This window comes from Felis catus, chromosome F1, assembly GCF_018350175.1.
Source record: "Felis catus isolate Fca126 chromosome F1, F.catus_Fca126_mat1.0, whole genome shotgun sequence".
NCBI classification, from domain to species: domain Eukaryota; kingdom Metazoa; phylum Chordata; class Mammalia; order Carnivora; family Felidae; genus Felis; species Felis catus.
In genome coordinates, this window is record NC_058384.1 from 44,729,026 (window position 1) to 44,745,126 (window position 16,101).

Sequence of the window (16,101 nt, forward strand, 5' to 3'; positions counted from 1 at the left end):
ATTGGAAGTATATTGAAACCCAGAAAACATGTTTAATAATCTAGATATTCTAGAGATGTATGCAAACCAATTAATAAATATGGTCATGTAAATGTTAACAATATTCATATGCCATGGAAACATTTTATGAAAACTGTTTGAAAAAAATGTCATCATTTGAGGCTAGCATTTTATCAACATATTTTAACTTTGGTTAAGACATACATGTGATTGAATGGACTGAATTAACTATACATTGCTTGAATATTGTTTAGACACTCGATGAAGGTTGAGGGAAGGCCCATGCCATACCAAGTGTCCAATATTAACAGTGGAATTGTAGTCAAAAGGAAAAGTAACAAACACTGAGGCATAATATACGTATCTATGGCTATTACCACTACATATTTCAAGAAACAAGTGGAGATTAATTTCTTAAATAAGAAAATCTGAGATATCTACTACCCAACACATGTCCTGGCTTAATGAATTAGATTACAGACACACACACTTGAAGCCAACAGAATATTAAGCGTGAGAGAAACAAAACCATAAAAATGTTGGTTTCAAAAATCCTATTTCTTGTTGTAGCAATTAGAAGATAAATATTCACCTTTACATGTTGGAAGATTAGGGGACCATCCAAAGTCGTAACACTGAACTGAATCTGGTCCAACTCTTTGAAGTCTTTGTGTGCAGAAGAATTTCAACACATCTCCGACTTTATATTTGTCTTCTTTAGGCTGAATATTTAAGGTATCTTCGATTTCAGGAATCTTGCATTCTATTTCTATAAAAATGTTCAAATAATTTGGTGTGAATATAAAATGAATCATTGGCAAAGTAAATTTTATATGTGTCGTATAAAAATGAGGTGCTGGGTACTGCTTATACAGAGGAGCCACAGAAAATTTTACATATTAGGTTTTCTACGCCCTCTAAATTCATAGGGGACCCTGAAAAATATTAAGGCATTGAAGAGCAACATATGTACCCTGAAAATGTATTTGGAAGGTCAACTTGCTTATACTGGATCTGATTTTATAACTGACATTTATAAAATAAATGCTATATTATTTTGTACTTCCAAAACAGAAACATATTCTTCACATTAAAAAAAAAAATCCCTGATGCTACATTTTTAAAATTGCACTCAAATAAGATTAGTATTTTGTTTAATGTAAATATAATTGGACAACCAGAACACTAGGAGACATTTCTAACAGTTTCTAAGAAATTATTAAAATAGCTTAATTTATATTGATTATATTAGATTAGTACAGAAATCAAACTGAAAAATGAAACAAAATAAGGAACCATGTTCAAAGCCAAATAGGCATATTCTAGGCATCCTGAGTATTTATATAATACCTAATTATCTATTCTTATTAAACCTTTATACTACCTATTCATAAATTATTGATTATTCTGATTCAATTTAAGAATGTGTAAAGTTATCCCTTCAAATTTGTCAAGTTTGTGACATTCGTGACATTCCCAAATAAAAATAAGCTAAATTCCTAAAATAAAGAGCTTCTCTCAGGTCCTGCAGAAATTAACACTCAAGGCAGAAGGTGTAAGAGCAGAAACTCATGGGCAAAATAGCTGAGGAAATTGTAAGAAACTACAATTTTGGTTTTCTTATAGCATACACTCAAAGAACCCAGTTTTAAATAATATGATTGCCTGCATTTAGAATAACAAACAAAATTATTCTTTCTTTATAAACCTATCATGTATATGGCCCATAGGAAACACTGTGTTAAAGAGAGATGATGGTCCTTGGGCTTTCAAACACCCTCTTCTCCCAGGTTACAGTAAATCAGAAGACACCTTGATTTTAATCAGGACTTCTTAAAACTTAATTAATTATTTTTAGATGTTTATTTGTTTTTGAGAGAGAGAGAGAGTGTGAGTGGGAGGGGTGGAGAGAGAGAGTGAGACACAGAATCCGAAGCAGGCTTCAGGCTCTGAACTGTCAGCATAGAGCCCCACATGGGGCTTAAACCCGAGAACTGTGAGATCATGACCTGAGCCAAAGTCTGAGGTTAACCCACTGAGCGACCCAGATGCCCCCAAAATGACTTTAAATAATGCAAATTTGTTCAAATTGGGATATCTTAAACACGTCTTGTTAATTTTGTTAATCCTGAAAAAAAAATACCTGGAAAAATGGTACTTACCATAACATACTGGTTTATGAGACCAACCATCATTCTCACACACTATTGAACCTGCGCGCCCATCTTGGCTTTCGTATCCATCGTGGCATTCGTAGTCCAACTTGTCATTGAGTTTAAACCACGTGCCATTGCTTTTGGCTTTGGCATTCTCAAATACTGGCATGTCACAAGATTCTAATGCATAACAGAATTGAAGATTTCAATTCTAATATTATTTAATGGACGACGTAATTAAGTCCCATTCCAAGGAGGTAAAAAACACCTTTATCAATGAGCTTGTGCTAGTAAATTCAGTATCAAATTAATCTAAGAATACCAGTGATAAATCATTGTCTTGAAAGTTACTCGAAATGAAAAAATATGTTTCTACACAGCATTTTTCTTATCACTTAAACACTCTGAAAAAATTTTTCTACAAACACTTTTCTCAATCAGTTATACTTATGTGTTTATGCCATGCTTGTAATCAAATAGGCCATTACAGGTGCATCCTATTTTAACTAGCAGAGAGGAATAGGATTTTGTGAACTAAGATGCCACATTCACTAGCAAGGTGACAAATATTCCAGACAAAACTGGATCAGTTGAATACGATTGGTTTTCAAAAATGCAAGTAAATTTTTAAACATTCTATAAAACTCTACTTTAAAACATCACAATTTCTAAAGCTCACATGCTGATTTTCTTCCTCAAATATTTTCCTAATGGCTGTTTATTTTTTTAAACTTACCAAGATTGAATGGAGAGATAACTATTTTTATTATTAGTTATAAGAAAGTAAAATGTTAAAAGTTTTAATTTTTGCTAACAGTGTGTTCATAAAGATTAGGTAATTCATCTCAAATTTTATGCTGTGTTATGGAGCCAGCTACCTTAAAGCTTTAAAAAACAAAGCAAAACTATACTAGTGAAGAGAGACAGTGTGTTTCTCTTTCATAGTAAGTATTACAATGGATAACTAACATTCAGTATAAAATGACTTTATATGGGAGCCACTTTTATGATTTTTTTTTTGTGGCTAGTGCCCATAGTAAGCATGGAAATTGAAAAAAAAAAGGAAATGAAAACAGTACAAATGGATATTCAAATATCCACTTCCTTTAAAGTGAATATGTAAATATCGGTTCAAAAGTATCACTGTGTAGCTTTGGAGGATAAGATAAACTGAGGAAACTGTTCACAGAAATCTTCATAAACATCCAGGGACAGGGACATCTTTCAACACAGCTGTATTTGGCACCATCTAGCAGTATTCCTTCTCCACTAACTAGATGTTTATGAAGATTTTCTAAAGGAGAGGATTTTTAAAGTGGGCTACCCTGGAATGTCAACCATAAACTCCATACTTTAATTAAAATTCTGCACTATGGACCCACATCTTCACTTACAAACATAACTTTCATGTCTAGAAACAAAGATTCTGTCATCAAAGTCGGATCACCTAAAAGCAGGAATAGGCACAAATATATTTTGCCAGCCAAAAATAAGTGAGTTTCCAGGAGAATACACATAAGGCTCCCTAACTCGTTTCCAAATCACAGGATGTTTTAAAGTGGAAAATAATGTAAACTGAAAGATGTCCTGCTACTACGCTGTATAAGTGATTACTCTTAAAGGCAAAAACTTACATCGTTTTTCATTTATCTTTTCAAATGGGAATCGTGTCAGCCCTTCCCCTCAGAAAAGAATTAATTTAGAGTAAACTTTTGTTCAATAGCCATCAGCATAATGAATAGGAACATAATAAATTACTCACTAATACATGCGGGTTGAGGTGACCATCCACTTTCCAGACATGTAACCGGTCCTGAAGTTTTACCATCTGGTGTTACATATCCTGGTTTACATTGATACTGTGTTTCTTTATTTAAGGAATATGTAGGTTCATATTCAGAAAAAAATCCATTTTCAATTGTTATCTCTGATTTTGAACATGTTTCTGAAAGGCAGAAAGTATAAGGAAAAGATAAGCATATAAATAAACATTTTTATAAAGATTCACTGTAACAACACAAAAATAAGGACTCATTTACAAATGAAAACCTGGAAAAATCTGAATCATCCAAATTCCTGGGACAGAAAAAGTAAGCGACAAAGATACTAAATCAAAATAGTTCATTAATTTTTTCTTTTTGGAATGAAGTGACTAGAATACTCAGAATCCGGGGCGCCTGGGTGGCGCAGTTGGCTAAGCGTCCGACTTCAGCCAGGTCACGATCTCGCGGTCTGTGAGTTCAAGCCCCGCGTCAGGCTCTGGGCTGATGGCTCGGAGCCTGGAGCCTGCTTCTGAATCTGTGTCTCCCTCTCTCTGACCCTCCCCCATTCGTGCTCTGTCTCTCTCTGTCCCAAAAATAAATAAACGTTGAAAAAAGAATTAAAAAAAAAGAAAATTGTTACCATTTTCCTGATGAATGGACTCATTATTATTATATAATGATCTTCATCTCTAGAGACAGTTTTAGATTAAGTCAGTTTTTTTTTTTCTCATAGAAGTATAATCACTCCATCATTCTTTAGTTGCCATTTGCATGAAATATCTTCTTCCATTCCTTCACTTTAGCCTATTGTGTCTTTAAATCTAAAGTGATTTCTTGGTTATTTTATTTTAAATCACTCAGGTACTCATGCCTTTTAATAGGTAAATTTAAATGATGTATATTTAAGGAATTACTGGTAGGTGAACACTTACTATTAGCATGTGGCTAATTGTCTTCTGTTTTGCATCTGTTTTTTTCAATTTGTTCCTCTTTTGATGACTTCCTTTGTTATTTGATTATAGTTTACAGTTATTTACTTTGATTCTTATTATGCAGTACATTAGATCTCCGGAATTATTTATCTTATAACTGAAGGCTTACACGCTTGGACCAGCATCCACACCCACCACCGGTACAGAACTTCCATTCTACATTCTGCTTCTATGAATTTGATGTTTTCTTTTTTCTTTTTTGATTTCATATAGAAGTTTTATCATGAAGTATTTGCTATCTCTGGATTATTACACTTAACATATTGTCCTCTAGGTTCAACCATGTTGTTGTGAATATCAAGATTTTCTTCTTTCTCATGGGTGAATAATATTCTAGTGTGTGTGTGTGTGTGTGTGTGTGTGTGTATTTATATCTATCTCATATCTTCCTTATCCATTCATTTATCAGTGGATCTTAAGCAGGGTCCATTCCAAGCTCCACATGGGACTTGATCTCAAGACCGAGATCATGACCTGAGCTGAATCAAGAGTCCCATGCTTAACCAACTGAGCCACCCAGGAGCCATGTTCCTCAGTCTTGAATGTCCTCGTCCCTGGCATCCTTATTTCCATGACTCCCATCCAACCTTCAAAGCCTACCCAAGATGCCATCGTGACCCTGACAGATTTGGCTCTCTTCATTCCACCTCTTACAAACAAACTCCCCAACCCGATCCCACTCCAGACTCTCATTCCAACTTGGATTTCTTGTCTCCTCTAAATGATCCTGTAGTCTCTCTTTTGCTTGTCTCCATCACAATGCTTTATACAGTAAAATACAATATGTTGATGAAATACAATAATCATTCCTTTTGTTTTCCCCACTAAATGGCCTTTTGGTAAATGCTAGTCCTAATGCCTGGCACTTAGCAGTCACTTAAAAAGTGACCATTGGATGGGCAAATAAATGAATGAAAGAATGAATGGATGAATATGAAGCTCTTTTGGAACCTATCCATTATATCTGCAGATTGCAGGCAACCCATGGGAAGAGCACAGTAGACGGTAACCAATGTAAAAGGTAAGACATGAGAACACATGTGCAGTGATCTCAAAGCTCTATTGCATGAACCTAAAAAACTCTGCTATCTTTAACTCCATTGTACCTCTTATCTACGTGCCTTATTTTGAATGTATGCCATAATTTTGAAGTCAGGAAGCATTTTAAATTTGTTCAAAAAGGCTTTGGGGAGCCTTTGAAGGAACAATTCTATAATCACTTTCCTATCTATTACATTTTTGGTCAACATGGTTTGAGAAACTTGGTTCTTTCAGTTAAAATGTCCAAACACATAAAAGTGCTCTGTCAAATACTTTTACCCCTTTCCTTTTGTTCTTTTTTTCTAAAATATAGCACTTTTTACCTCAATTACATCATCTCTTGTTTATTCACCATATTCTGAAACTAGTTAAAGTTGTTAAGATATGGGTAAAGTGCATATCAGGTAAGTGAGCACAGGATAGACTGGTTGGGAAAATCTTACATCCTGCGCAGGTAGGGGATGGTGTGTGGGGTGAGGGGCGAGGCATAACTGGGATGAAGGAAAAGTGCAAAGGTTGTAGAACAATGAGGGATTGAGCAAAGAAAAGTGGATCGATGTAGACTTTGGCAGAAGCCCTAGCAATCAAAGGCCAAAGATGAAGAACCTACTAATTTATGTATCATTGGGGGACTTACTTTCAGCTAAGAACAATTTCAGCAATACTTAATAATTCAGTTCTAGTTTAACATTATGTGCAGGCAGAAGAGTACCATATGGATTCTCTAGATATGTCTACATTAAAAATAAGGCTTGCTGTGGTACACGTCTCCCTCTCGTGACACTCCCGGGGCGTCTGCTCTGACCCTTCTCATGGCGCTCACTGTCACGCTTCACCCATCAGATCTCCCCTCCCCAGGGCCACCTCACCTTCCAGAGTCCCTTAGTCCCCTTCTTCACCCTCATCATCCGTTTCTACCTTTCCTCACTGAAATTGTAATAGAGAACTTACCAGCTTATAATGATTCACAGTAAACTGCAGTAAATACTATTGGATTTTACTATTCTAAAGTATTTATTCACAGTGTTTGTTATTCCACATAAATTTCAGGTTTGTTGAATCTAGTAATATGAATACATTTCTTTTTTTCTTTTTTAAAAAACATTTTCTTTTTTCTTTTTTTAAATAGAATTTATTTTTTTAATGTTCATTTATTTATTTTGAGAGAGTGCAAACAGTAGAGGGGGAGAGGGGGAGAGGGGGAGGGGGGAGAGGGAGAGGGAGAGGGAGAGGGAGAGGGAGAGAGGGAGAGAGAGAGAGAGAGAGAGAGAGAGAGAATCCCAAGCTGGCTCCCAGGTGTCAGTACAGAGCCTGCTGGGGGCTCAATGCCACAAACTGTGAGATCATGACCTGAGCTACAATCAAGAGTCGGATGCCTAACCTACGGAGCCACCCAGGTGCCCCTACTACATTTCAAAGAAGAGAGGATACTGAAGGCAGTTGGGCCTCTGCACAACTTTAAATCACACAATATAGGTAAACATCACACAACTACTTCTAAAAACTGGAGTTTTCTTGACAGCAGAAGGCGAATTCTATTTATCATATTGGCATTGCAACACAGAGTTCGGGATTAAACGCCACTACCTCAAGTTTCTGGATTACATAACTGTGTATAACATTCATACACATCTTTATAAAATAGTACTTTTAATTAATTTATAAGTAATTCTTACGATTGATAATGTCAATTATTTTTTCCATTTGAGGGTTAACTCTAAAATTGGAAACCATCTTGTACTTGAAACAATATACAAAAAATTGTTTTACTTTGTTTTCTTTTTTTTTTATGAAATTTATTGACAAATTGGTTTCCATACAACACCCAGTGCTCATCCCAAAACGTGCCCTCCTCAATACCCATCACCCACCCTCTCCTCCCTCCCACCCCCCATCAACCCTCAGTTTGTTCTCAGTTTTTAAGAGTCTCTTATGCTTTGGCTCTCTCCCACTCTAACCTCTTTTTTTTTTTTCCTTCCCCTCCCCCATGGGTTCCTGTTAAGTTTCTCAGGATCCACATAAGAGTGAAACCATATGGTATCTGTCTTTCTCTGTATGGCTTATTTCACTTAGCATCACACTCTCCAGTTCCATCCACGTTGCTACAAAAGGCCATATTTCATTTTTTCTCATTGCCACGTAATATTCCATTGTGTATATAAACCACAATTTCTTTATCCATTCATCAGTTGATGGACATTTAGGCTCTTTCCATAATTTGGCTATTGTTGAGAGTGCTGCTATGAACATTGGGGTACAAGTGCACCTATGCATCAGTACTCCTGTATCCCTTGGATAAATTCCTAGCAGTGCTATTGCTGGGTCATAGGGAAGGTCTATTTTTAATTTTCTGAGGAACCTCCACACTGCTTTCCAGAGCGGCTGCACCAATTTGCATTCCCACCAACAGTGCAAGAGGGTTCCCGTTTCTCCACATCCTCTCCAGCATCTATAGTCTCCTGATTTGTTCATTTTGGCCACTCTGACTGGCGTGAGGTGATACCTGAGTGTGGTTTTGATTTGTATTTCCCTGATAAGGAGCGACGCTGAACATCTTTTCATGTGCCTGTTGGCCATCCGGATGTCTTCTTTAGAAAAGTGTCTATTCATGTTTTCTGCCCATTTCTTCACTGGGTTATTTGTTTTTCGGGTGTGGAGTTTGGTGAGCTCTTTATAGATTTTGGATAGTAGCCCTTTGTCCGATATGTCATTTGCGAATATCTTTTCCCATTCCGTTGGTTGCCTTTTAGTTTTGTTGGTTGTTTCCTTTGCTGTGCAGAAGCTTTTTATCTTCATAAGGTCCCAGTAATTCACTTTTGCTTTTAATTCCCTTGCCTTTGGGGATGTGTCGAGTAAGAGATTGCTACGGCTGAGGTCAGAGAGGTCTTTTCCTGCTTTCTCCTCTAGGGTTTTGATGGTTTCCTGTCTCACATTCAGGTCCTTTATCCATTTTGAGTTTATTTTTGTGAACGGTGTGAGAAAGTGGTCTAGTTTCAACCTTCTGCATGTTGCTGTCCAGTTCTCCCAGCACCATTTGTTAAAGAGGCTGTCTTTTTTCCATTGGATGTTCTTTCCTGCTTTGTCAAAGATGAGTTGGCCATACGTTTGTGGGTCTAGTTCTGGGGTTTCTATTCTATTCCATTGGTCTATGTGTCTGTTTTTGTGCCATACTTTGTTTTCTGATAGAAGAGAATCTCTCTAGTTTTGATCTATATTTTACTCCTGAAAGATTATTTTTGGCCCTTGAAACCTCCAGAATTAGGTAACACCCACATGTCATGAAAATTTATTTTAATTTCTCTTTCTGATAGTTCATTATTAGTGTTCAGAAATACAGCAGATTTTTGTATATTGATTTTGTATCCTACAACTTTACTGAATTCATTTATTAATTTTAACAGGTGTTGTTGTTGTTGTTGTTGTTGTGGAGTCTTTAGTGTTTTCCCTAAAGAATATATCATATGCACACAGAGCTAATTTTACTTATTTATTTTTTATTTTTATGTTTTACATTTATTTATTTTTGAGAGACAGAGGGAGACAGAGCACAAGTCGGGGAGGGGCAGAGAGAGAATGAGACACAGAATCTGAAGCAGGCTCCAGGCTCTGAGCTGTCAGCACAGCACCCAATGTGGGGCTCGAACCCATGAACCGTGAAACCATGACCTGAGCATAAGTCGGATGCTTAACCAACTGAGCCACCCAGGTGCCTCTTTACTTCTTTATTTCTTATTTGGATACATTTTATTTCCCTTTTTCAACACTGATGAGAGTGGGTATCTTTGTATTTTTCCTGATCCTTGAGGAAAGCTTTTAGCTTTTCATCAAATGTGATGTTAGTTATGGGCTTCTCATTTATGGTCTTCATTATGTTGATGTACATTTCTTCAATACCTAATTGTTGTCAGTTTTTGTCATAAATGGATGTTGAATTGTCAAATGCTTTTTGTGCATCTATCTGGATGATTATATGATTTTTACCTTTCATTTTGTTAATGTGCTATATTTTATTACTGATTTAAATCTGTTGAATCACCCTTGAGTCCCATAGATAAACCCAACTTCATCATGGTGTGTGGATCTTTTAATGTGCTATTGAATTCAGTTTGTTAACATTTTTTTGAGCATTTCAATATTTATGTTTATCAGTGATGTTGGGTATAATTTTTTTTGTAGCATCCTTGTCTGGTTTTGGCATTAAAGTTAATCTACTTTTGGAAGTGCTCTCCCTCAAAATTTTGGAGTTTTTAAATAAAAATTGGTATTAAATCTTCTTTTAATTACCAGTGAATACTTCTGTTCCCAGACTTTTCTTTGAGGAGATATATTAAATTAATTATTCAGTGTTGTTACTTGTTATTGGTTTGTTCTGATTTTCCATTTCTTAATGATTTTGTCTTGTCAGTTTTATATTTCCAGGAACTTATCCATTCTCTGTTATCCAATTTGTCAGTGTGTAAGCATTTATGGTGGTCTCTTATGGACATTTGCATTTCTGTGGCATCAGTTGAATATCTTCAAGTTCATTTCTATTTTATTTATACGATCTCTCTTTTTAATTAGTTAATCAGCTTAGGTTTGTCAATTTTGTCTACATTTTGAAAAAGGTAGGTATCTATTTTGTTGACTTTTTGGTCTTTATTTCATATATTTCTGCTCTGATTTCTGTTATTTCCTTCTTTCTGCTAATTTTAGGCTTAGTTTTTTCTTCTTTTCCAAGTTTTTTAATGAAAAAATTTTCATTTTACTTGTTAGAGAGACAGACATTACAAGTCGGGGTAGGGAGGGGTAGGAGAGAGAGAATCTGAAACAGTCTCTACCTTCACGTGCGGAGCACTATGTGGGGTACAAGCCCATGATCCTGGATCATCGCCTGAGCAGAAATCAAGAGTTGGACACTCAAGCAACTCAGCTACCCAGGTACCCCCTTCTTTTACTAGCTTTTTGATGTATACAGTTTGACTGTATATTTGAGATAATTTCTTTTTTTACTGTAGGCATGTATTACTAGAAACACCTCCCACAGAAGTGCCTTTGTATGTGAAGCATGTTTTTCTTTCTTGTTGCTTTCAAAATTCTTTGTACTCTGTTTTTTTTCTAGATTGACTGTATGTATGTATGTATTTAAGTTTTAATTTTAATACCGGTTGGCTGACGTACAGTGTTATATTAGTTTCAGGTATACAGTATAGTGATTCAACAATTCCATACATCACCTAGTGCTCGTAATGACAAGGATACTCTTTCATCTCCATCACCTATTTCACCCATCCCCTCTGCCAGCTTTCTCCCCTCTGGTAACTATCATATTGTTCTCTACACTTAAGACACTTAAGAGCCTTTTTTTTTTTTTTGGTCTCTCTCTCTCTCTCTCAGATTTCCTCCCTTTGTTCATTTGTTTCTTAAATCCCACATATGACTGAAATCATATGTATTTGTCTTTCTCTGCAAGACTTATTTTGCCTAGCATTATACTGTCTAGTCCATCCAAGTTGTTGCAAATGGCAAGATTTCATTCTTTTTTACGGCTGAGTAACAGTCCATTTATCTTTATTCATCAATTGGTAGACACTTAGGCTGCTTCCATATCTTGGTTATTGCAAATAATGCTGCAATAAAGATAGGGGTGCGTGTATCCCTTTGAATTAGTGCTTTTGTATTCTTTGGGTAAATACCCAGGAGTGTGATTGCTGGATATTACAGCAATTCTATTTTTAACCTTTTGAGGCACCTCCATACTATTCTCCAGAGATGCTGCACCAGTTTGGATTCTTGCCAACAGTGCAAGAGGGTACCCCTTTCTCCACATCCTCACCAACACCTGTGAGGTGACATCTTATTGTTTTTTTGGTTTGCATTTCTCTGATGATAAGTGCTAATGAGTATCATTCATGTGTCTATTGCCCATCTGTATGTCTTCTTTGGAGCAATATCCGTTCATGTCTTCTACCCATTTTTCATTGGATTATCTGGTTTTGGGGTGTTGAGTTTTATAAGTTCTTTATATATTATGGATACTACCCTTTACCAGACATGTCATTTGTAAATATCATCTCCCATCCCATAGGTTGCCTTTTAGTTCTGTTGATTGCTTCCTTTGTTGTGCAGAAGCTTTGTAGTTTAATATAGTCCCAATAGTTTCTTCTTTTTTGCTTTTCTTTCCCTTCCCACAGGTGATCTATCTAGAAAGCTGTGGCTGATGTCAGAGAAGTTACTGCCTGTACTCTCTTCCAGGAATTTTTATAATTTCAGGTCTCACATATAGGTCTTTAATCCAGTTTGAATTTATTTTTGTGTATGGTGTAAGAAAGTGGTTCAGTTTCATTCTTTTGTATGTTGCTGTGGAGTTTCCCCAACATCGTTTGTTGAACAGATTGTCTTCTTCCCACTGGATATTCAATCCAGCTTTGTTAAAAATTAATTGAGTGTATAATTGTAGGTTTATTTCTGGGTTTTCCATTCAGTTCCATTGATCTATGTGTCTATTTCTGCCCCAGTACCATATGCTCTTGATCACTATCTTTGTAATATTAATTTGAAGTCCAGAATTATGATGCCTCCAGCTTTGCTTTTCTTTTTCAAGATTGATTTGGCTAACCAGGGCCTTTTGTGGTTCCATACAAATTTTAGGCTTGTTTGTTCTAGGTCTATAAAAAATGTCGTTGGTATTTTGGTAGGGGTTGCATTGATTTTGCAGATTGCTTTGGGTTGTGTAGACATTTTAACGATATTTGTTCTTCCAGCCCATGAACATGGGATGCCTTTCCATTTTCTTTGTGTTGTCTTCAACTTTTCTTATCAGTGTTCTATAGTTTTCAGAGTAAAGATCTGTCACCTCTTTGGTTAGGTTTATTCCTAGGTAGTTTATTATTTTTAGTGCAATTGTAAATGGGACTATTTTCTTAATTTGTCTTTCTGCTACTTTACTATTGTTATATAGAAATGCAACAGATTTCTGTGCATTATTTTGTATCCTATAGCTTTTCTGAATTCACTTCAGTTCTAGCATGTTTTGGTGGAGTCTTTTGGGTTTTCTGTATAGAATATTATGTCATCTGCAAATAGTGAAAGGTTTACTTCTTCCTTACCGAGTTGAATGCCTTTTATTTCTTTTTGTTCTAGTTGCTGTGGCTAGGACTTTCAGTACTTTATTGAGTAAAAGTGGAAGAGTAGACCTCCTTGTCTTATGTCTTGTCTTGTTCCTGACCTGGGGAAGAAAGCTCATAATTTTCCCCCATTAAAGATGATGTTTGCTGTGGGTTTTTCATGTATAGCCTTTATTATGTTAAGATATGTCCCCTCTAACCCTACTTTGTTGAGATCTTTTATCACGAATAGATGTTATACTTTGTCAAATGGTTTTTTTGGTATATGTTAAAATGATCATATGGTTTTCATCTTTTCTTTTATTGATGTGATTTGATTGATGTGATGTATCACACATTGATTGGTTTGTGAATATTGAACCATGCTTGCAACTCAGGAAGAAATCACCGGGTATAAGTCGTGAACAGACATGACTTGATTGTAGGGAATAATTTTTTAAAATTTATTGTTGGATTCGGATTGCTAGTATTTGTTACACATTTTTGCATCTATATTCATCAGAAATATTGACATATACTATAGTTCTCTTATTTTGTGGTGGCTGTATCTGGCTTGGTATCAGGGTAGTGCTGCTTAATAGAATGAATTTGGGAGTTTTCCTTCTTTTCCTTTTTTTTTTTTTTTTTTTTTTGAGTAGTTTGAGAATAGGCATTAACTCTTATTTATTTATTTATTTAATTTATTTATTTATTTATTTATTTATTTATTTATTGCTGGTAATTGATCTGTTCAATTTTCTTTCTTTCTTCCTTTTTTTTTTGAATATAAACATGGCAAGGTTTATTTGGGGAACTCCCATTTTCTTTTTTTTAATATGAAATTTATTGACAAATTGATTTCCATACAACACCCAGTGCTCATCCCAACAGGTGCCTTCCTCAATACCCATTACCTACCCACCCTCCCTTCCCTCACACCCACCATCAACCCTCAGTTTGTTCTCAGTTTTTAAGAGTCTCTTATGTTTTGGCTCCTTCCCTCTCTAACCTTTTTTTTTTCCTTCCCCTCCCCCATGGTCTTCTGTTAAGTTTCTCAGGATCCACATAAGAGTGAAAACATATGGTATCTGTCTTTCTCTGTATGGCTTATTTCACTTAGCATAACATTCTCCAGTTCCATCCACGTTGCTACAAAAGGCCATATTTCATTCTTTCTCATTGCCACATAGTATTCCATTGTGTGTATAAACCTCAATTTATTTATCCATTCATCAGTTGATGGACATTTAGGCTCTTTCCATAATTTGGCTATTGTTGAAAGTGCTGCTATAAACATTGGGGTACAAGTGCCCCTCTGCATCAGCACTCCTGTATCCCTTGGATAAATTCCTAGCAGTGCTATTGCTGGGTCATGGGGTAGATCTATTTTTAATTTTTTGAGGAACCTCCACACTGTTTTCCAGAGCAGCTGCACCAGTTTGCATTCCCACCAACAGTGCAAGAGGGTTCCCATTTCTCCACATCCTTGCCAACATCTATAGTCTCCTGACTTGTTCATTTTGGCCACTCTGACTGGCATGAGGTGGTATCTGAGTGTAGTTTTGATTTGTATTTTCCTGATGAGGAGCGACACTGAGCATCTTTCATGTGCCTGTTGGCCGTCAGGATGTCTTCTTTAGAGAAGTGTCTATTCATGTTTTCTGCCCATTTCTTCACTGGATTATTTGTTTTTCGGGTGTGGAGTTTGGTAAGTTCTTTATAGACTTTGGATACTAGCCCTTTGTCCGATATGCCATTTGCAAATATCTTTTCCCATTCCGTTGGTTGCGTTTTAGTTTTGTTGATTATTTCCTTTGCAGTGCAGAAGCTTTTTTATCTTTATGCGGTCCCAATAGTTCATTTTTGCCTTTAATTCCCTTGCCTTTGGAGATGTGTCAAGTAAGAAATTGCTGCAGCTGAGGTCAGAGAGGTCTTTTCCTGCTTTCTCCTCTAGGGTTTTGATGGTTTCCTGTCTCATGTTCAGGTCCTTTATCCATTTTGAATTTATTTCTGTGAATGGTGTAAGAAAATGGTCTAGTTTCATCCTTCAGCATGTTGCTGTCCAGTTCTCCAGCACCGTTTGTTAAAGAGGCTGTCTTTTTTCCATTGGATGTTCTTTCCTGCTTTGTCAAAGATGAGTTGGCCATACGTTCGTGGGTCTAGTTCTGGGGTTTCTATTCTCTTCCATTGGTCTATGTGTCTGTTTTCGTCCAATACCATGCTGTCTTGATGATTACAGCTTTGTAGTAGAGGCTGAATCTGGGATTGTGATGCCTCCCGCTTTGGTCTTCTTCTTCAATATTACTTTGGCTATTTGGGGTCTTTTGTGGTTCCATACACATTTTAGGATTGCTTGTTCTAGCTTCAAGAAGAATGTTGGTGCAATTTTGATTGAGATTGCATTGAATGTGTAGATAGCTTTGGGTAGTATTGACATTTTGACAATATTTATTCTTCCAATCCATGAGCATGGAATGTTTTTCTATTTCTTTATATCCTCTTCAATTTCCTTCATAAGCTTTCTATAGTTTTCAACATACAGATATTTTACATCTTTGGTTAGGTTTATTCCTAGGTATTTTATGCTTCTTGGTGCAATTGTGAATGGGATCAGTTTCTTTATTTGTCTTTCTATTGCTTCATTATTAGTGTATAAGAATGCAACTGATTTCTGTACATTGATTTTGTATCCTGCGACTTTGCTAAATTCATGTATCAGCTTTTGTTCCTGTTCAGTATTTGTTCCTGTTTCAGTTTTGGTAGGTTTATGTTTCTAGGAGTATCCATTTATTCCAGATTGTCCAGTTTGTTGGCATATAGTTTTTCACAATATTCTCTTATAGTTGTTTGTATTTCTGTGGTGTTGGTTGTTATTTCTCCTCTCTTATTTGTGATTTTATTTATCTGGGTCCTTTCTCTTTTCTACTTGATAAGTCTGGCTAGCAGTTTGTCATTTTATTAATTGTTTCAAAGAATCTGCTCCTGTTTTCTTTGATCTGCTCTGTCGTTTTTCTGGTTTCTATATCATTTATTTCGGCTCTAATCTTTATTATTTCCTTCCTTC

At 36.0% G+C, this 16,101-nt stretch overlaps 1 protein-coding gene across 1 annotated transcript in view; it reads right to left on the reverse strand.

Moving 5' to 3' along the window:
* Positions 1 to 16,101, reverse strand: part of LOC102900754 — a 160,140-nt gene that overhangs the window by 59,669 nt on the left and 84,370 nt on the right. Inside the window, exons 12-14 of the mRNA XM_045048630.1 lie at positions 3,919 to 4,101; positions 2,163 to 2,336; positions 593 to 769 (exon numbers count right to left, since the gene is read on the reverse strand). Of these exons, the coding sequence (XP_044904565.1) occupies positions 593 to 769; positions 2,163 to 2,336; positions 3,919 to 4,101 (534 nt within the window). The remainder of the gene's footprint in view (positions 1 to 592; positions 770 to 2,162; positions 2,337 to 3,918; positions 4,102 to 16,101) is intronic.